Genomic DNA, 23,189 nt, shown 5'->3' with positions numbered 1-23,189 from the left:
CAAAGACAGCCTTCAGAATGGGAGAAAATAATAGCAAATGAAGCAACTGACAAACAACTAATCTCAAAAATATACAAGCAACTCCTACAGCTCAACTCCAGAAAAATAAATGACCCAATCAAAAAATGGGCCAAAGAACTAAATAGACATTTCTCCAAAGAAGACATACAGATGGCTAACAAACACATGAAAAGATGCTCAACATCACTCATTATCAGAGAAATGCAAATCAAAACCACTATGAGGTACCATTTCACACCAGTCAGAATGGCTGTGATCCAAAAGTCTACAAATAATAAATGCTGGAGAGGGTGTGGAGAAAAGGGAACCCTCTTACACTGTTGGTGGGAATGCAAACTAGTACAGCCACTATGGAGAACAGTGTGGAGATTCCTTAAAAAACTGGAAATAGAACTGCCTTATGATCCAGCAATCCCACTGCTGGGCATACACACTGAGGAAACCAGAAGGGAAAGAGACACGTGTACCCCAATGTTCATCGCAGCACTGTTTATAATAGCCAGGACATGGAAGCAACCTAGATGTCCATCAGCAGATGAATGGATAAGAAAGCAGTGGTACATATACACAATGGAGTATTACTCAGCCATTAAAAAGAATACATTTGAATCAGTTCTAATGAGGTGGATGAAACTGGAGCCTATTAAACAGAGTGAAGTAAGCCAGAAGGAAAAACACCAATATAGTATACTAACGCATATATATGGAATTTAGAAAGATGGTAACAATAAGCCGGTGTACGAGACAGCAAAAGAGACACTGATGTGTAGAACAGTCTTATGGACTCTGTGGGAGAGGGAGAGGGTGGGAAGATTTGGGAGAATGACATTGAAACATGTAAAATATCATGTAAGAAACGAGTTGCCAGTCCAGGTTCAATGCCTGATACTGGATGCTTGGGGCTAGTGCACTGGGACGACCCAGAGGGATGGTGTGGGGAGGGAGGAGGGAGGAGGGTTCAGGATGGGGAACACATGTATACCTGTGGTGGATTCATTTTGATATTTGGCAAAACTAATATAATTATGTAAAGTTTAAAAATAAAATAAAATTTAAAAAAATTGAATAGATATACATAGTATTAATCTTAATATGTGCTATTGATGTTTTTCCTGCTGGCCTTTTAAATTTATATAAAACTGAAATGGGATTGTTTTAATTTTCTACTTAATGTTTTTTTAATGTCTTTGTGTGTGTGTTTGATGCTCAAATTTGAGCACCTTAAGCATATTTTTTGAGCCTATATTATCAACTCTGGCAACAGTAGAAAGTCAAAAATTACAGAGTTTGTGATTGTACTTTTCATCTTTATCCAAGAATGATATTCAACACTAACAACTAATATTATCTGTTTAGTAATAATGGGAACAGAACAGGCTATAGGGCTGAGCCTTGACCTTGCTAACCAGGTCTTTAATTCCTTAGTTGTTGGATTATGTGAAGGGCATTGCTCATTATTTTTGGGGGTAAGTAGAGAGTGGGGTGCAGTTAATACGTTAATTTGTTGAAATATGGGGATATTTTGATAATGGTATGATTTATATCGGGCTTCCCTGATGGCTCAGATGGTAAAGTGTCTGCCTGCAATGCGGGAGACCTGGGTTCAATCCCTGAGTCAGGAAGATTCCCTGGAGAAGGAAATGGCAACCCACTCTAGTACTCTTGCCTGGAAAATCCCATGGGTGGAGGAGCCTGGTAGGCTACAGTCCATGGGGTCACAAAGAGTGAAACATGACTGAGTGACTTCACTTTCAAATCAAAGTTACAAAAACATAATCTGATAGAAATATTAATACATTTAATACATGAATTGTCTGTCATCTGTGGTCATTGGCTAAGTCAGTCTGGGCTCCTTTATGGATGCATATGTGCTAAGTCACTTCAGTTGAATCCAACTGATTCTTTGTGACCCTATGGAGCCTGCCAGGCTCCTCTTCCATGGAATTCTCCAGGCAAGAATAGTGGAGTGGGTTGCCATGCCCTCCACCAGGGGATTTTCCTTACTCAGGGATGGAACCCATATCTCTTACATCTCCTGCATTGGCAGGCGGCTTCTTTACCACTAGCGCCACCTGGGAAGCCCTCCTTTATGGATCTGACCTCACAAACTGAATATGGGCTGATGACAACACGCTGTGAAACTGAGTCTATCAGACATCCGGCAGCCATAACTTAATGGAAGGCCCTTAGTGATTTGGGTCATAGGCATCTGGGTGTTATCGTTGACATGAAAGTGAAGTCGCTCAGTCATGTCTGACTCTCTGCGACCCGGTGGACTGTACCCACCAGGCTCCTCCGCCGATGGGATTCTCCAGGCAAGAATACTGGAGTGGGCTGCCATTTCCTTCTCCAGGGGATCTTCCCGACCCAGGGATCGAATCCAGGTCTCCCGCATTGCAGGCAGATGCTTTAACCTCTGAGCCACCAGGGAAGCCCCATCTTTGACATGGGGCACCATTATAACAATTGATTCTATCTGCCCTGATTTTGGCTCAGGAGACTAAACTTGCCTTAGAGTCTATTGGCCACGACTGGTCCGTGTTTACAGAAATTTCCATCTCCATTGGCTGGCAGAGTCACACTTTTCATACATTGGATCTACCTTTTGTTTTTACATCGGTCTGAATACAAGAAATAAGAGTAGTTGCGGATGGCCAATAATAAAGAGAAATATTGAGGTGTTTCATCAAATAGCTTTACTTTTTTATTGTGCTGTGGAGACTCAAAAGTTTTATAATACATGGATTCTCACAAATAGTTAACCTGAAAACAAATGTATAGAATATTTAATATATGATTCCAAATAGCCTCAAGTATGTTAATGAGATATTTAGCTAGCAAGTTCAGTTCAGTTCAGTCGCTCAGTCATGTCCAGCTCTTTGCGACCCCATGAATCGCAGCACGCCGGGGCCTCCCTGTCCATCACCAGCTCCCGGAGTTCGCTCAAACTCACGTCCATCGAATCAGTGATGCCATCCAGCCATCCCATCCTCTGTCATCCCCTTCTCCTCCTGCTCCCAATCCCTCCCAGCATCAAAGTCTTTTCCAACAAGTCAACTCTTCGCATGAGGTGGACAAAGTAAATAGTTGATAGAATTTTATAAGCTAGGAGAAACTGTAAAAGCTATAAATCTGCCTCTTCTTATTTTACACATGGCTAGGGTCATGTAACCTAAAAATTCCATGTGCTTTCTGGCTTTATGATGCTGTGTTTTCTGCAGAAAAGCCTAAAACCTTATTAAAAGATAGACCCTTAGATTTAATTACATGCTGTTTTCACTATCCATAGGTTATTTAGGCTATGGCTCATGTAGAAATGAGTTTATTCTCCAAATCTGACAGATTTATTGGGAAAAAAATCAGTGGATAGCCTGAGTTCTCTGACAGTCATCTTTGTTATAATAAAATAGGAGGCTATCATCATGGTAAAACAAGTGCTGAAGTCTACTTGAAGGAATTCAGTTTTTCTTTCAAATTTCTACTAGGGAGTTTTAATAGAAAATACTCAGTTAACAAGATTAATTATCTGTTTTAAAGCACTTGGAAACTTTTCAAGGCATTAAAAAATATAATCAGTATTAAAGTGCTCTTATTTTCTGCTGTTTTTACATCAACATTTTTTCATTTCTTCCCATTGGCAGAGTCAACTTGATGAAAATGAAATATTATATTCTTTATTTGCTTTCACTGCTGGACTGTTTACATATTTTTGCCATTTCAAATAGTGTATTTCGTCTGATACATTTTTTCTTTTAGATTCTTTGTGTCGTATTGTTGTTGCTCAGTCACTAAGTCATTCTGACTGACTGTGACCCTATGAACTGCAGCATGCCTGGGTCTCCCTGTACCTCACTGTTCCAGAGTTTGCCAAGTTCGTGTTCATTGAGTCGGTGATGCTATCCAACCATCTCATCCTCTGCCACCCTCTTCTCCTTTTACCTTCAATCTTTCCCAGCATCAGGGTGCTTTCTTTGTGTCATATCAGTAGACTTTCTGACAGATGTCTAATTCTACCCCTCGAAGATTCATCTGAAGTGGATTGCTGCTGCTGCTGCTGCTAAGTCGCTTCAGTTGTGTCTGACTCTGTGCGACCCCATAGACAGCAGCCCAACCAGGCTCCCCCGTCCCTGGGATTCTCCAGGCAAGAACACTGGAGTGGGGTGCCATTTCCTTCTCCAATGCATGAAAGTGAAAAGGGAAAGTGAAGTTGCTCAGTCGTGTCCAACTCTTAGCGACTCCATGGACTGCAGCCTACCAGGCTCTTCCATCCATGGGATTTTCCAGGCAAGAGTACTGGAGTGGAGTCTGAAGTAGATTAGATGACAGTTAATACCAAGCCTGTGGGTCCAGTTCTGCTTATTTTCCTAGTGTATCACTCACCCTGTCATATACATGTTTCCTCATATGTGAAATAGGAAATGCCAAATAGTAGATGCCAAGTACATTAACATATGCAAATGTTTGGAACAGTGCGTTACATCCAGCCAATCCTAAATGAAGATCAGTTATTATTACTAATATTATTATTATTAACCCATTATTAGAAACAGTACATAGATCACCTCTATAACTGTTAACACAGTTTTATTTTCTCTTTATTTTTAAGATTTTAGTAAATATGGACCAATACCTTAACATTGTCTTAAATATTGTTAACCTTTGCTCATAAAGCTAATCATGTTTTCCATAGGATAATTAACTATTTTATATATAAGATTAAGATGTCTGCTTATTATCTTATTTAATAGTAGTTAGAAAACTATTAAATTTTTAATGTGTAAATTTTTTCTGTACATACTTTGGACTATTTGGTTCCATTTTCCCGTTCTCTTTCATTTCCTGTGTGTTTTTTCTTGAACCACCTAATGTTCTTCTCTGGAAAAATACTGCAGAGCAACCAAAAACCCTGTGATGACTCAGAAGTCAGAGAAGGGGAAGAGTGGAGAGTAGGGGTATGCTGGACACTTAATCTTGTCTTCGGTCTTTGTGGTTCTTCTACTCTGTGCCTCAGAGACTGGACTAATGCTTCAGACTTGTAGAGTAGTCTCCATTTATTTTCCACATTTTATTTTAAATGTCCTTGTTTCCAGTACTTCATACCTTTTTAACCTCACTGGACCATGCCCACGTTCTTCAAAGACTTGTATTCTGTTTCTTACTGAGTTCATGAACCGGGAAGAACTGCAACCACGAGTCTTGCTGAACGTCACCCAACTGGCCAGTGAGCTTTTGTTGAGTCAAACTCATATCTGATAAGGAGAAGCTGCTATAGCTTTGTTTTCCCGTAATTTTCTCCTTCCGCCCTTTCATCTGACTGAACAAGAGACATAATTAAAGTCTTAAGAAGTTGGACAACGGATCACATACATAATCCTTTAAGACACTGTCTCAGATGAGCAGCAGCCTGGCCAACTATTCACTTACTCATTCACTCATTTGCTTTTCAAAAAGAAAAAACTTTGGGTATTTATCATATGTCAATGACCATGTTTGTACCGATGGGACAAAAAGTATAAATAAGATCGAAGTCCTGTTCTGAAACATCTCTGTGTTGGGAGACTTCAAGGCCACTGTCAACTTTGGTGACGTGATAGGAGGACTCACAAGACTCAGTTGTGCTTTGTTACAGCAAAAGGCTACAGAGCAAAATCCACAGAGGGCAAGGCACTCGGGGTGATGTCTGGGAAAAGCAGGGCAGGTTTCCAAGAGCCTCTCCAGTGGGATCACAGGGGAAGCATTTACTTCCTCCAGCAACCAGTTGTGATAACAACTGTTGAAATATGGTCAGCCAGGGAGGTTCACAAGAAACTCAGTGCCCAAGGATTTGTACTGGGAACCGTTCACATAACCACTTTCTGTCTGCCATGTACCTAAATTCCACACTCCTGGAAGGAAGACAAGTGGTCAGCATAAGCAATATTGTTTGCCCAGGCAGTTTAGCCACAGTAAGCCTCTCTTATCTGTTAGGGAAAGGTGAGGACCCCCCCACCACCACCTGCGAATCTCAGTTCCCAGGTGCCAGCCAAGGGCCAACCTTACAAACAAGATTACTAAGGATGGCAGTCTCAGACCTGCTGTCTCAACTATTTTCTGTACAGTCTCACATTGAAGTGGGCATAGGTGGAAGAATGATTAAAGAATCAGATGAGAAGATTCTTTGATGAGAATGAGGCATTGGCCTACAGAAGAAAACTTAATCAGCTCTGCTTGAAGGAGTCAAGGGATGCTCCATTTACCAAGACACTATTTGAACTAGATGTTGAAGGTGTTGTGTGATTTCCCAAAGCCTGGAATAAGGAAGGACTTTCCCCCCATGCAAATATATTTGTTGCAGGTAAAGAGGTTATTGAGAGATTCTGTGTGGTGGGAGCATAGAGCTGATGAGGGAGGCAGAGTCAGGGAAGAGTGGTTAGAACAAGAGCATGAAGTGCTTTATCATTTTGTTGGGTGGTAAGGAGCCTTAGAGGTTTTAATAAAAAGAGAGAAATGAATAAATTTGAAAGCTATCTCTGACAGCAGATGGAGAAAATATTGGAGAAGGAAGAGTTTGAAGAAAGTAAGACCAGGCAGGAGGCAAGAGATGATGAAGACGTGACCTTAGGCACCTGTGGTGAGACGAGAGCATGGAGCAGTGGTCCTCAACTGGGAGACATGAAGAAACATGTGTGAAGCTTAACAAGAAAATAATGTCCAGGTCCCACTCAAACCCTCTACTGCCTCTCAACAAAACATTCTGCATGCTTGCTCTTCTGTAGCTATCTTCTCTGTAATGCTATCAGGCAAAACCTCCAAGCCCACTACATAACCAGCTCGTCATTGGACAGAACCAGTAATAGAACCATTTGTATGGAATTTCCCCTTCACTTCCATAAATTGAGGTGTGTGAAAGCATACAGCAGTCTACCTTAGCTGAATAATTTGCCTATTCTTGGATGAATCAAGCCAGTAAATCTATTTGTAGCGAAAAATTGTAGTCTTTGCACAGGATCCACAAGGGTGATTTCGTTCATTTGTGAAGTGCAAGCCAAAGTGTGTGTCCAAAAGGTACAGTCATGGTGGGTCCTCACTACACAAAATACATGTCAATTTATGTAGTTACTCCTTGCTCATTTGACATATATTGTGTATATGATTGTATGTAAGACTCAAGAAATACAGTACAGCTAAAACTAACACAACATTGTAAAGCAATTATACTCCAATTAAAAGTAAATAAACAATAGAAAAAATCATGCTGGGGTTATAATAAAAAAAAATGCAGTTAAAAATGCATTCAACTATTAACTGAATATAATGTATTTAATTAAAGTCATTAGGATGAGATGCAAATATAAACATAGCTAACCCAGAACAGTTTTCTTCCCTTTTGTTTTTATTTTAAATGATTTTATTTTATAGTAGATGATAGCATAAAAGAAACTTGCAAGTTTTGCAAAGAATAACATGAAGGGGTACATGAGTTTCTTATTTTGCTCTCAAGATTAACTAGACATTATTGGGTTTCATAATGATCTATTTGAAAGGTAGTGAAGAACCTTTTTCAATAATATTTTATCTGCAATTTTTATTGAATAAAATATCTCAAGAATGTGTTAAGGTCAATTTATGTATTAAATGTACAAAAATGTGTCTTTTAGCTTTCTCTCCTTATATCCAAACGGGAGTTCTTAGATATATTTAATGTTTCCATGAACTATGTGATTAACAACTATAGCAAAGTGTGTTAGCAGAAATTATCTTGGAAGGTTTTCCATCAGTGGTTTAATTAACATACAGCAGACAGAAAGCAAACAATCTGTTCAACCAGACTACTGAATGATCCCTCCTGTTGCTTTCATTTTCACTACAGCTGGGAAGGGAAAGATTATTTTACATATATCCTTTCCTCTTGCTTCAGAATGATCTGTTTTGGTGGTGATTTAAAGAATTATTTGAAATATTTTTATGAGTTGGAAAGCCCATGAAGTGAATAGGAATAATTTACAATGTAGATAACCAGACTGTGGCTTTACCAGTTTTTCTCCATCTTTATTTCCATTTTTGACTTGTTTTATCTCTTCTAAAAATCATTCTGAAAAGGGGTCAAAATCGAAGCCAATGTCAAACTTTCATCTTAATGAACCATGTACTACCGAGTCATGAACAAATAGGGAATGTTTCCTCTATGCGTGATTGGGTAGTTTTGCTTATCCATAACCTAAGCAGAGAAGAAGACTTACATGTAAAGCAACAACCCCAAGGAAAATTCAGAGTCTAGGCTCTAACACTCACAAATTTTGTCATTGGAAAGCCCTTACGTCCTTTCTTAAAAGTGAAAGTGAAAGTCACTCAGTCACGTCCGACTCTTTGTAACCCCATGGACTGTAGCCCACCAGGTTCCTCTGTCCATGGAATGCTCCAGGTAAGAGTACTGGAGTGGGTAGCCGTTCCCTATCTCCAGGGGATATTCCCAACGCAGGGATTGAACCCAGGTCTTCCTCGTTGCAGGTGGATTCTGTACGAGCTGAGCCACCAGGGAAGCCGCATAGGTCCTTCCTTAGCCTTTGTTTACTCTTCACAGTCAGCCAGCAAGTGATTGAGCTATTGGTTTTCAGAGTTCAAGGTGGTAAATTCTAGGAGGAGCAAGCATGTCCATCTTGGAAGCAAACTAATCAACAGCTGTAATAGGTGTTAATACAACAGTAAAGAAAGCAAGAAGAAAAAAAAAAGCATGTAACATCACTAAAAAGTAAAAAACAAATACTTTATATGGATCTGGGGACTTACCTTTATATGGGATTGGCCAAAAAGTTTGTGTAGGTTTTTCATAAGATGGTACAGGAAAACCCTAATGAACTTTTTTTGGCCAACCTAATAAATTCCAGAGGAAGCATTTATGCCTGTTTTATGTGGAAGGCCTATCTGTCTGTTAAATTCACCTTCCCCAGTAATCTAGCTAAAGGATGAGGTGGAATGTTCATCACTGAAACAAGAGTTTGACACATTCATCAGACTTTCCAAATTTCAGCTTAAGTGGTGTTAAAAGATTAACTGAGGCATACTAAACATTTTAAGAGCCTACCTGAACAAAAATCAGTTTCAACAGGGCAGTGGCATGCCAAAAGTGGTTAGGAACACTCCAAGGACCCCAACTAGGGGAGAGATTTTATGGAGAAAAGGCAGAAGAAAACAGGGAAATTATTTCATTGGCTGTAGCTTAAATGTCTGCCTGATTCAGAAAAGTCTAATAGGGAGTTTGTGACTGTTGTCCTTAGGTTTTGATTTCTCAGACTTGAGGCACCTACCGGCTCAGCTTTAAGTTGCTTACATAGGCTGCTAAAGCCATCAAAGACTCCTCAGTCTGATGGCCTCCTTGTCTAATTAATTTAATAGTGGGGAACATGGACTTTATCCTCCCTATGTTTTGAAGCTCTTTTTATTTGTTCTCTAGGATAAGAAGCCAGAAAGGGAGAAAAGGAGAAAGGGGACTTCCTATGCAGACAGCTCCTTCGTTGTTCATTTTTCATCTACTACATGCCTTGTGCCAGGACCACAGGGGCTAGCGTGATGTTTCGGACCTAACAGTTTCATGAAAAGCACTGTATTTTGTCCTGTGTTATAAAAACCTAAAAGGATAATGTTGAAGTTAAAGTTGGGCAGTGAATATCCAATGATAACATCTATTTTAAAGAAACCTACAGTGGGGTTGAATTTCTGGTTTGAAGAGTTTAATGAAGACTACTACTTTGAAGATTTAGGTACATTTTTCTGATTTATATTATAAAGAACTGATAAACCTCTGGCTGGAGCCTTTCCCTTTCTGTGATGTTAAAAAACAAAAACACTTATATCTAGGACTGTTTGACCCATTGACTGCATTATATTTGCTATCTTTCTTATCTAGACTGATGTTATAATATGGATACTATAGGTTTTCAGTTGTTCCTACATAATTATATTCAGATCGCCACCACCCCTAGGGCAAAGTGAATGCATGGCTCTAAAGTTTAGTCTAAGTGTTGTGCTATGAGGCCTTACCTGGTTGTTATAAAACTTTACTGTGTACTTTTGTTGTAAGCTACATCATATATTTTTAGTAATGAAGCAGGACATCTAAATAAATCAAATCAAATTGCTTTATGTAGCTTTACCTAGAATCATAAGTCTTAGAGCCTGACACCTACTCAATAAAAGCGGTCTGCTTTTGCAGGTGAGATATTTTCATTCCCATTTGAAATAAAGGGTAACAAAAGCACAGAGAGTTTTGTAAATTTTTCAACATCCCCTATTCAGCAAACCTAACAGAAAGAATTCCACCCCAGTTCTCCAGAATCCTTGCATTTCTTCCCTTACCTAATTCTGCCTGCTCTCATCATCTTTGTCTACAATTTATTTATTATTCATTCATTCAGTCAACAAACATTTATTGAGCACTATTCAATGGCCAGTGGGTATAACACCTTAAAAAAGAAACATTTTCTGTAAAATCCTCTTTAGACATACTTGCTGAAATTTACTGCGTGGCAGGTGGGAGGCACTGCGATCAACCCTCCATGTACCCGAGTTTTTTCTTTAGCCTTATAACAGTTCTGTGAATTGAGCACAGTGCTGCATTGTCTGGCTCTCAGTTACCTCTCTATGGAATGTTTGGTCGTTTCCATTTCCATGATTCTTTTACACTCTAATATTCTCCAAGCCCATGGAAAGGTCTAGATGGCCTACACTATGGTAGTGTTTTGCTCTAGGCTGTCTCTACTAAGGCATTAAACAATGGCAGATATTTTAAATTCACAGTGAAATCAAAGGATATCCCCTCAAGAAGAAATGATTAGCACCTTCAGGACTTCAAAGGGAGATGTTTTAGACATTTGCATGTGACTAGTAGTGGTAGCCTTGACTTGGTTATTAGAGTTCAAAGTAATGGATTTAATGGTATTATTTGTTGTTATTTTTGTTCAGTTGCTAAGTCATGTCCGACTCTTTGCAACCCCATGGACTGCAGCACACCAGGCTCCCCTGTTCTTCACTGTCTCCCGGAATTTGGTTAGATTCATGTCCTTTGAGTCCATGATGCTATCTAACCATTTCATCCTCTGTCTTCCCCTTCTCCTCTCGCCTTCAATCTTTACCAGTATCAGGGTCTTTTCCAATGAGTCGGCTCTTTGCATCAGGTGGCCAAAGTGTAAGTTTCATTAAATACATTTTGGTTTCTTGGAATCTTCTTGTATTGATAGCAACATCACAGCTATGATTTAATCACCATTCTCTTAGCCCTTTTGAACCCATGTCCTGCCGGTTATAAAGGCTGTCAATTCATATCTTTTGGTAATCGTTGCCTAGAGGAGAACTGTTCTTGGTCAGACGCTGAATTTCCCACGCTTGTGGAACACCTTCCCCTGCTGACCCACTGACGTGAAAGACTAGGAGTAATGATGAAATCTAATTTTCCCCCCTGTAGAAGCAGCATGAGCTGGGTCAGCAAAGCCAGTCCCCGCAGATGGCTTTAAAATACCTCTGTGATTTGATCTCCTTGCGTTTCTCTAAGTGCCTATCACTGTCATCCTTAACCACTCTGACAAGATTCCAAGGTGAGAACAGCCCAAATGAACAAAGCATTTGTGATGCCTCCCAGGGACGTTGCTTATTAAATGAACTCGGCAGTGAACCAAGTCTGACTTGTGAGCTGCAAGGCAGGTTATCACATTGACGTGAAGATCATCCCATGTATTTTTTAACCCTTCAAATGCTCTGTTATCTCTCTGCTGCCCAGCATAACTTATGTGAAACAATATAAACTTGCAAGTTAATGATGTCGGATTTGTATTTTCAAATGTGCAGGGAGTCACTTGGTTTCATTCCTTTGTTTGTTTTGCAGCTTGTTTTCTCAGAACAACTAGAGAATGTTTATGAAGTGTGTGTGTGGAGGGCGGGGAAGGAAGGGAATAAAAATGCATTGCTTTAGGGCAGCACATCTGTTTTGGGGACTCTGCTGGATCTGCACATTAAGCATTGTCATGACTTATGGCATGTCCTGAAATTGCCTTCTACTCAGAGTTGTTCATACCAAACTCAAAATATTACAGTTAAACGAGTTTCACTGTTCTGAGTTAGTTTCCTCTTTTCATGAGTGGCAGGGTATTTTTCTTCTCTATGAGAAAGCATGCGAACGATGTCTGACAGGTGGTAACTCATTATTTTATTTTATTTTTTCAAACAGATGGGCAGTATCAGGTAGCTCAAGCCTTCCCACAGACAGAAGAGGAGGTGGAGGTGGATGCACATGCATTCAGCCACCGGTGGAAAAGGAACTTGGATTCTATCAAGGCCGTAGACTCGAACCGAGCCAGCCTGGGCCAAGACTCCCCAGAGCCCAGAGGCTTCACGGACCTGATCCTGGACGATGGGCAGGACAACACCACCCAGATTGAGGTGGGTCGATAATCTGGGTGATTGAGGTGGATTAATGAGTATGCTTCTTGGAAGGCACCCAAATTCCACATTATGCTGTCTCTTTGGCTCAATTTAGAACTTTTGGACCTTGTTGCAGGGATCAGTTTAATTCATTAATTAATAATTGATTAATGATGGTAACAACAATAATCACAATATATAACAATAATTATGTGTTATACAATTTGTTGATATTCAGGAACTCAATGATAAATAATTATTATTACTCATTATAAATAAATTAATAGAATTAATTAATTAATATAAATAAATAAATAGCAAAGCTATTTAATCATCCACAGATTCACTTACTCAAGAAACAGACAAACAGGGGCTTGGTGTGGTGATGACAGTGAAGGGAGAGAATAAAGTTCTTCCCCGCTGGGAGATCAGGATGTCAGAGGGTCAGAAAGTCTAGCTGCCATAGCCACGTGATATGCACAGAAGTATGTACAGGCCAGTGTGGTGTGGAGGAGGGGTATCACCTGCTAGCAATTGGGGGATGGACTGCTGGCGAAGAGGCTTAGGAGTGGGCATTTAAGCTCAGGCTCAACTGGTTGAGAGGAGCTCAGCAGGCTGATAATCTGTTAATAGTAAAAGAAGATTGCTGGCAGGATGAATTACACATTCAAAGGCTGACTGTCAGGATGACAGGCATGGAGTCTCATATGGACAACCAGCTGTACCAGTTTACCTGGGACTGAGGGGGTTCCAGGGATGTAGGACTTTCAGTGCTTAAAATGGGGAAGTTCTGGGCAAGCTAGGATGGTTGGTTACTCTGTTCAGTTCAGTTCAGTTGCTCGGTCGTGTCTGACTCTTTGCGACCCCATGAACCGCAGTACGCCAGGCCTCCCTGTCCATCACCAACTCCCGGAGTCCACCCAAACCCATGTCCATTGTGTCGGTAATGCCATCCAACCATCTCATCCTCTGTCGTCCCCTTCTCCTCCTGCCCTCAATCTTTCCCAGCATCAGGGTCCTTTCAAATGAGTCAGCTCTCCGCATCAAGTGGCCAAAGTATTGTAGTTTCAGCTTCAACATCACTGCCTCCAATGAATACCCAGGACTGATCTCCCTTAGGATGGACTGGTTGGATCTCCTTGCAGTCCAGGGGACTCTCAAGAGTCTTCTCCAACACCACAGTTCATTAATTCTTCGGTGCTCAGCTTTCTTTATAGTCCAACTCTCACATCCATACATGGCTATTGGAAACACTGTAGCCTTGACTAGACAGACCTTTGTTGGCAAAGTGATGTCTCTGCTTTTTAATAAGCTATCTAGGTTGGTCATAACTTTCCTTCCAAGGAGCAAGTGTCTGTTAATTTCATAGCTGCAATCACCATCTGCAGTGATTTTGGAGCCCAGAAAAATAAAGTCAGCTGCTGTTTCCACTGTTTACCCATCTATTTCCTATGAAGTGATGGGACCAGATGCCATGATCTTAGTTTTCTGAATGTTGAGTGTTAAGCCAACTTTTTCACTCTCTTCTTTCACTTTCATCAAGAAGCTCTTTAGTTCTTCACTTTCTGCCATAAGGGTGGTGTCAAATGAGTATCTGAGGTTATTGATATTTCTCTCTGCTGTCTTGATTACAGCTTGTGCTTCATCCAGCCCAGCGTTTCTCATGACGTACTCTGCATATAAATTAAATAAGCAGGATGACTATATACATCTTGGTGTACTCCTTTTCCTATTTGGAACCAGTCTGTTGTTCCATGTCCAGTTCTAACTGTTGCTTCCTGACCTGCATACAGGTTTCTCAAGAGGCAGGTCAGGTAGTCTGGTATTCCCATCTCTTTCAGAATTTTCCACAGTTTATTATGATCCACACAGTCAAAGGCTTGGGCATAGTCAATAAAGCAGAAATAGATGTTTTTCTAGAACTGTCTTGCTTCTTCGATGATCCAGCAGATGTTGGCAATTTGATCTCTGGTTCCTCTGCCTTTTCTAAAACCCACTTGAACATCTGGAAGTTCATGGTTCACATATTGCTGAAGCCTGGCTTGGAGAATTCTGAGCATTACTTTACTAGCATGTGAGATGAGTGCAGTTGTGCGGTAGTTTGAGCATTCTTTGGCATTATCTTTCTTTGGGACTGGAATGAAAACTGACTTTTCCAGTCCTGTGGCCACTGCTGAGTTTTCCAAATTTACTGGCATATTGAGTACAGCACTTTCACAGCATCATCTTTTAGAATTTGAAATAGCTCAACTGGAATTCCATCACCTCCACTAGCTTTGTTCATAATGATGCTTCCTAAGGCCCACCTGACTTCACATTCCAGGATGTCCAGCTCTAGGTGAGTGTGAATGATCACACCTTCATGATTATCTGGGTCGTGAAGATCTTTTTTATACAGTTCTTCTATGTATTCTTGCCACCTCTTCTTAATATCTTCTGCTTCTGTTAGGTCCATACCATTTCTGTCCTTTATTGAGCCCATCTTTGCATGAAATGTTCCCTTGGTATTCCCAATTTTCTTGAAGAGGTCTCTAGTCTTTCCCATTCTATTTTTTTCTCTAAGGCTTTCTTATCTCTCCTTGCTATTCTTTGGAACTCTGCATTCAAATGGGTATATCTTTCCTTTTCTCCTTTGCTTTTCACTTCTCTTCTTTTCACAGCTATTTGTAAGGCCTCCTCAGACAGCCATTTTGCTTTTTTTGCATTTCTTTTTCTTGGGGATGGTCTTGCTCCCTGTCTCCTTGTACAATGTCACGAAACTCTGTCCATAGTTCATCAGGCACTCTGTCTATCAGATATAGTCCCTTAAATATATTTTTCACTTCCACTGTAAGTCATGAGGGATTTGATATAGGTCATACCTCAATGGTCTAGTGGTTTTCCCCACTTTCTTCAATTTAAGTCTGAATTTGGCAATAAGGAGTTCATGATCTGAGCCACAGTGCGCTCCCAGTCTTGTTTTTGCTGACTGTATAGAGCTTCTCCATCTTTGGCTGCAAAGGATATAATCAATCTGATTTTGGTGTTGACCATCTGGTGATGTCCATGTGTAGAGTCTTCTCCTGTGTTGTTGGAAGAGGGTGTTTGCTATGACCAGTGTGTTCTCTTGGCAGAACTCTGTTAGCCTTTTCTCTGCTTCATTCTGTATTCCAAGGCCAAATTTGCCTGTTACTCCAGGCAAATGTGACTTCCTACCTTTGCATTCCAGTCCCCTATAATGAAAAGGACATCTTTTTTGGTTACTCTGTTATTACATGTAATTCTCTATGATAATTGGAGCCATGAAGTGGAAAGAAAAGGATGGTTGCAGGTGGGCTTGGTGAGTATGGAACGCTGCTGAAGGCACATTCCAGGCAGATTTTGGGGTTGCCCAGAGGCCTCAAGGGTGGTGTTGCATTGCTTGTGTTCCCATTGTTGTTGTCGTTCAGTTGCTAAGTCATGTCTGACTCTTTGTGACCCCATGGACTGCAGCACACCTTATCCTTCACTGTCTCCCTGAACCTGCTCAAACTCATGTCCACTGAGTCCATGATGCCATCCAACCATCTCATCTTACTGCCCTTGTCCCCTCCTGCCCTCAGTCTTTCCCAGTATCAGGATCTTTTCCAGTGAGTCGACTCTTCACATCAGGTGGCCAAAGTATTGGAACTTCAACCTCAGCATCAGTCCTTCCAATGAATATTCAGGGTTGATTTCCTTTAGGATTGACTGGTTTGATCTCCTTGCAGTCCAAGGGACTCTCAAGAGTCTTCTTCAGCACCACAGTTCAAAAGCATCTAGGTTTCCATGGTCCTTTGCATTGTAGATGGTAAAGTATGATCTAGTACACTAGATATAACAAAAAGAAACAAATGAATCGTATGGAAATAAGTGAAAACCGCTGGAATGAGAACTGAGCTGTTTGTTCAGTTTGTTACAGCAAGGGAGTGAGCCTTCATCACTGGCCTTCAGAAGAGACTCAAAGAAGGCAGGAGAGTAGGAAGGCTTCTCAGTTTAAAAAAAAAGAAGCTTTCAGGTATGCTCTGCCTGGAGGTGGTTGGCATGGAGAAGCCAGAGGTGTGCTAGTCAGAAGCCAAGCATCTTGTGGGATTGGTCTGGGGGATGTTTGGCTTTCCATGGTTGGTCCAGAGTTGGGCAGAGTAACGACAAAAAAAAGAAAAAACATCAGTTGTCAATAAAGTCCTGCCCATTCTGGTACAGTTGCTTCCAGGATTGAATTTTGGCTCCTGGATTAGTTGCTCTAGAAGTTGAGGTCAGACTTCTGTTTTTATCCATGGTGTGGACATTGTCCATTTGTATATTCTCTCCATCTGAAGTTTTAGTTCCTACCATCGTCTAGGTAATACGCTTATGTTTTAAAGAACCAGGCAGCATTCTTTTTGGTGCCCTGAAATACTCATTATTTAGGAAGAGAACTCAACTTCATGAAGCAGATGCGACATAGTTCTGCAGATAGTATCAAGGCTTTGTTTTGTTCCCTCAGGGTAAGAGCAATCTTCAGATCTGAAGCATAGGCCATTGGGATTCTATGGATGTGAGAGTCCCAGCGATTTTTAAAGCCGTTCTCCATCCGCTTAGCTAGTGTGTGACTTTGGGGGATCTCTGGATGCCCCAAGTCAGCCCCTTAACAGGCAACAGAGGATGTGCCAGTAGCAGAAGTCATATAGTGCTTCCAAGAGGCCATTCTGCCTCCTGCAGGGTGTCTGCTATTTTGTCAACAATGTAGTTATAGCAACTCAGAGTGGGCAACGCAGTTCTTCTCTGACCTGCTCTTTGGCCAGGGTGCAGCAGAAAGCAAGGCGAGCGGAACAGAAGCAGAGCTGTTTACTCTCTGCCTAGAACTAAGCTAGTAACCTGTAGAGATTAAAAGGGGAGAACACGGACTCCTAGAACTCTGTGGTCTCTGTGCAGGATGCTGACTTTTTTTTATCATTTATCAAATAGAAAAGTCCTTTTGCTCAGAGATATATGAAGACTTCTCAAAATTAGTCCTAGTCATTAGTATAGTCATGATTTTGTTATTCAGCCACTTTTTCTCTTTTTCTACCGTAATAGAGGGATTCCTGATGGTGGCCTCATAGAATGAGTTTGGGAGTTTACCTTCCTCTGCAATTTTCTGGAAGAGTTTGAGCAGGATAGGTGTTGTTAGCTCTTCTCTAAATTTTTGGTAGAATTCAGCTGTGAAGCCGTCTGGACCTGGGCTTTTGTTTGCTGGAAGATTTCTGATTACAGTTTCAATTTCCGTGCTTGTGATGGGTCTGTTAAGATTTTCTATTTCTTCCTGGTCCAGTTTTGGAAAGTTGTACTTTTCTAAGAATTTGCCCATTTCTTCCACATTGTCCATTTTATTGGCATATAATTGCTGATAGTAGTCTCTTATGATCCTTTGCATTTCTGTGTTGTCTGTTGTGATCTTTTGGACTCTGTGGGAGAGGGAGAGGGTGGGATGATTTTGGAGAATGGTATTGAAACATATATAATATCATATATGAAACAAGTCACCAGTCCAGGTTTGATGCACGATACTGGATGCTTGGGGCTGGTGCATTGGGATGGCCCAGAGGGGATGGTACTGGGAGGGAGGAGGGAGGAGGGTTCAGGATGGGGAACACATGTATACCTGTGGCGGATTCATGTTGATATATGGCAAAACCAATACAATATTGTAAAGTTAAAAAATAAAATAAAATAAAAATAGAGGGAGACCACATGATGTCAGAGATTCTGAACCAGTAGAAAGGAGGAAGGGTGATGGAGGGAGCTATTCGCTGAGTACTCTCGGTGCTGAGACCTGCCAGGTGCCCTGTGGAATCATCTCACCTGGTCCTCTCATCAACCAGATAGGACTTGCGTCCCCAGGTTCACTGGCTAATCTCAGTGATTTACATGAGGGGACTTGCAGATTTTTAGGCTTAGTATTTTTCTTAAGCTCTCTCATTAATGAATAAAGGGCTGGCTTTCAAGCCAGGGCTGCCCAGCTCTCAAGACAGCCTTATTACTTGACTTCCTCTAACACGAGGGGTAATTTTTTTGGATAGTGGCAGCACCTGAATATCGATAGAGTAACCCTGGGGTTTCAATCTGTGTGGAAGGGGAATTTTCTTGAAGCTAGATTTCATAACAAGAGGACTGCTTTTATTTTAAGTTGGTTTTTGTGGGGTTCTGGGGATAGATTGAGATTATTGGGGATCTAAAGCTCCGTAAGTCACTCCTTGGCACCGCCACTAGTTCTGGAAGCAAAAGCCTACATCTGAAACTTCTCAGCAAAGTTTATTTATCCTGGCCCTTGAAATAGTATTTTTGAACACTGTTGCATCTCTTTGGGGGCTGGGAGCGGAATACTTTTGTCTGATTGAGTTAAATGGGAATAAGAAAGAAAGGAACCAAATGGTTAGACAGTGACTGCTCTGCCCTGGGCATTGTGACAAGATCTTTCTTATCTTTTAGGAATAAGCATTTTGATTTATGTTGCGTAATACAAGCAATGAGCATGAGAGACTCTGTATGCTTTTTCTTTTTAGAAGCTTCCAAAGTCGATGTCAGGAATCAGAATTATTTTGCGTAAGAGCCTGACTGTAGCAGCGGCTGTTAAAATAATATGTATCCCAGTGAGATTTAAACCACCCAGAATGGCATTCATGTGCGTGTTCTCCCCAACTTCTGCCACCATCTAGACTTTATATCCCAGTTTCACTGAACAAAGACAGAAAACAAAAGACAATAGTATATTTACTCTTTTGGCACAGGCTCATTCTGAAATAAACAAAGGCTGTTATTCTCTTAAATTGTGACAGTATTTTTTCTGGCTCTGCCTGAGAACAGATAATGGAGGGATTATAAACCTTAGTATCCCAGTTAAAGAATGCTTCCAATGGAAGGTTCGTTGTTGTTGTCATCGTCTTCTTTTTTTTTACATTCTTTTCATGAAGATATAAAGATGTTTTGAAACTATTTGTATTTCCTGGTGAATAAGTGGGGACTCAGTAGTTGACAAGTGCCCCTGTTGATCTGGATGTTAATTGACACGAGAACTTTCTTCTTGTATCTTCTCTGTTCGTGTGGACGTGTGACCATGTGGACGTATGACCACTTGAACAGAGGGGATCCAATTGGGCAGATCGAAAGAAGCATTCTTCCTTCGGATTAGTGGGTATTTAAAGCAGTCACTAGCGTGTTTTTTGTAATTACTTTGGGAACATAAGGGCTTCAAGGAATTTCAGGTAAGACTGAATTCCATTCATGATTCGGCCTTGTTTGAGCAGTCTTCAGTGAATTCCATGCCCCCAGGGACACATGCATGGATGAGCAACACATGGACCTTCTCCTCCCTGCTGACTGCCCTTCTGTTTTCTGGGGCGGAACCCTTACAGCATTGAGGGGGCCTTGTAAGAAAGAGGAGGCTTAAGCAGTGTTTGGTGAGAATGGCCAGTCTTTATAGAGCTATGGTTCTTGGGTTTCTTCCTGTGTAATACTGTTGGTAACTTACAGTTCCTCACTTTACAGAAATCAGTCACAAATTCCTTTCTAATGCAAGGAAGCAAATACGTGGTTCTTACCACTTTTTCCTTTTTATTATTTTTTTATTTTTTTAATTATTATTATTTGTTATTTTTATTATTTTTCTTTTTTCTTTTTTTTTACTTTACAATATTGTATCGGTTTTGCCATACCTCAACATGCATCCGCCATGGGTGTACACATGTTCACCACTTCTTTCCCATGAAGTGTTTGGAACTTCATATTCCTTCTCTTGGGCCAGTGAATATATTTCTGAAAAGGCTTGTCAAGTGTGATTTTGTTTTTGGCTTTGATTCCGTATTACCTGGATGACTTGAAGAAGGGAAGGTTAAAAATAGGATTTATGGATCATATAAGTGTAACTCCATGATCCAGACTGACTGAGACACTGTGAACTTGACCAGCACCTCTCTGGTGATGCAGATATGGCCAAACCATAGGCCACACTTGGCCTTGCAAGGAGTTAGAGCTCAGAGCAGATTTAGCTGTTAGGTTTGAGGATGTACGTTTCTGAAAAATCCTAGATTAAACTGCACTGACTACCAACATCGCTCATGGATTTCACATTCTTATACCAAATAAAAATTGCAGGCACATCTAGCAATTGTGTCACCTCTGTTTACATTAAAGCTTATCTTTAAGGAAAGTATCCTGGAGAATGGTTAGCAAATATGCCCTATATTGCTGTTGAGTCACTAAGTCGTGTCTGACTCTTTGCAACCCCACGGACTGTAGCCTTCCAGGCTTCTCTGTCCATGGGATTTACCAGGCAAGAATACAGGAGTGGGTTGCCATTTCCTTCTCCAGGGGATCTTCTTCCCCACCCAGGATAAAACCCACATCTCCTGCTTTGCAGGCAGATTTTTTTTTACCACTAAGCCACATGGGAAGCCCCAAGAATGTGCTGTAGTTGTAGCTAAAAACTAGAGATCAAAGACTTCCCCGGTAATTCAATGGCTAAGACACCAAGCTCCTAATTCCAGGGACCTGGGTTCCATCCCTGTCAGGGAACTAGATCCCATATGCCACATGTAAGAGTTCACATGCCATAAGATTCTGGGTGCTGCAACTGAGACCAGGCACAGTCAAATACATAAATAAATAAATCTTAAAAAAAAAAAACAAAACTAGAGATCAACTGTTTTTCCCCAAATGCGTATATAAAAGCTCTTTTTTTGATCATCTGCTGTGGCACATTGTCAATTGTATCTGTATCATATTGTCACAAATTCTGTATTTCTTGAAAAAGCTAGCAGTTGCTAATTGCTGCACACAGGTTATTGTATGCATTCGAATATTTTATTGTAGTTCATAAGTAGGTACTCTGTTTGCCAAGAAAGAAGTCACTGGCAAATCCTTGATCTAAAAGAGAGTGTGGTTGCTTTAATGGCATTTTACAAAGCAAAGGTAAATTTCATAATGTCTCATGTGGGCATAATCTCCTTGGTATGTTTACAGGATAGAGAATGCATCAGAATATTCTTAGATAATGAAATTCTACTGCTTGTGTGTCTCAAGCCTAGATATGCTTTCTTAATTTCAGAGATCTGACAATAACAGTTCTAAATAGAAATATCAGTAGAAGTAATAAGACACAGCATCCCATTTCACAGAAATAATGGAAATTTGCAAAATACTACTATGCTGATTCTGCCTCAGGCCACTGTTCTGCTTAGGGAACTCATGGAAGACAGTCCTTATAGATGAGAAGGATGTGATTATAATACAGATTTGTGACATTTTTCAAAAGAAAGAAAAGTCTCACCTGATACTGGAAATTTCTGTTACTATACTTATTATGAATGTGAAAAGCTGGTGTAGATTTTTTAATGAAGCATTTCCATCTCAGGGGAATCTTAAACTTGCGGAGGTATCTCTCTGTGGTTGCAGAATCAGAAAGCTGTGCAAAGGGAATACTAAGATAAATCCTGAAGAAGCACACTTCTCTGACTCAAGAGTGAATTGAAATTTCCTAAATGCATGGGGATGTCAGATCAGCTTCCACAAAATATGAGAAAGAAAGTTTGGTGAGGGCCTCTGATTAAAAAGGAGCAGAAATACTGCATAAATTAATCGGTACCCAGAGGAAGACCCTTATTCTGTAGAGAGCCAGGATTAGTGTAGAGACAAGTTAGCATCTGAACCCAGCCACGGAGAGAGAGTTAGAAGGAAGCCAGGTATCAAGGTATTTCTAGCCAGAGAGTTTTGCACAGATAAGCAGGGACAGGATTCCAAACTTCCTTATATACTGTGTGTCTTAGTCTGTTCAGGTTGCTACAACAGAAATACCACAGACTGGGTGACTTAAACAACAGACTTCTGTTTCTCACAGTGCAGGCTGGAAGTCCAAAATCAAGGAGCTGGCGGATTTGGTGTCTGATGAGACTCCACTTTCTGGTTCATAGTGGGGGGCTCTCTTTCTGCTGTGTCTTCCCATGGCTAAAGGTGCTAGAAGGCTCTTCAGGGATCTCTTATATAAGGGCACTAATCCCACTGATGAAGGCTTCACCCTCGTGACCTAATCACCTCCTAAAGGCCCCTCCTAATACCATGGCATTAGGGGTTAGGTATCAACATGTGAATTTTGGAGAGACACAACTGTTCAGTTCATATCACTACGCTAAGGTGTTTGGGATTTATCAGGAAGGTACTTGGAAGCTACTGAAAAGTTTTAAATAGGGAAAGGCGAGACTGTATTGGTGCTCCAAAAATATTACTATGGGGGGCTGAGGGAGAAGTGGATCTGAAAACACAAATCTAAGGAGTGGAAAGATGATTAAATTTAGATGAGAATTACTGTGAAGTAAAGTGAAATAGTAGTTAGAGGAATGCTGCTAATGAGCATATGAATTTCAGGAATATTTAGATTTCTAATCAATAACATATATTAACCACTATGATCAAGTTTATACCCAAACTTCTGGTGTTTGCTTGATTTTGAGGGCAATTACAGATCCTGGTCATTTCCTTCCCTGGCAGGGTAGCCAGCTACAACCTTGACAGCACCTATCTCATATGGTTTGGGAATTGAACTCATGTCTTCAACTCTGTATTGCCAAAGGTTATGTGAACTGACAACAAAATCTGTTTCACTTCCTTTTTTGGGGGAAATTGGCAAAAACACACAGTTTCAAACTTATTTAATCCCATTCATTTTCTTTTAGAATCTTGATGATGATGACTTTCAGTTTTCAAGGAAGAAAATCCACTGAAAATAGTAAATCAGGCAGAACTTATCTGCAATTATTGCTCACCCTCTA

At 40.6% G+C, this 23,189-nt stretch overlaps 1 protein-coding gene across 2 annotated transcripts in view; it reads left to right on the top strand.

The window, feature by feature from the left end:
- Nucleotides 1-23,189, top strand: part of PLXDC2 (plexin domain containing 2) — a 418,172-nt gene that overhangs the window by 162,003 nt on the left and 232,980 nt on the right. For both annotated transcript variants that reach the window (XM_027560001.1, XM_027560002.1), the window contains exon 2: nucleotides 12,218-12,429. In XM_027560001.1, the coding sequence (XP_027415802.1) occupies nucleotides 12,218-12,429 (212 nt within the window). The remainder of the gene's footprint in view (nucleotides 1-12,217; nucleotides 12,430-23,189) is intronic.

Source organism: Bos indicus x Bos taurus, chromosome 13, assembly GCF_003369695.1.
Source record: "Bos indicus x Bos taurus breed Angus x Brahman F1 hybrid chromosome 13, Bos_hybrid_MaternalHap_v2.0, whole genome shotgun sequence".
Classification (NCBI taxonomy): Eukaryota; Metazoa; Chordata; class Mammalia; order Artiodactyla; family Bovidae; genus Bos; species Bos indicus x Bos taurus.
The sequence above is the reverse complement of the archived record's forward strand: the minus strand, read 5'-3'. Positions and strand labels throughout refer to the sequence as shown.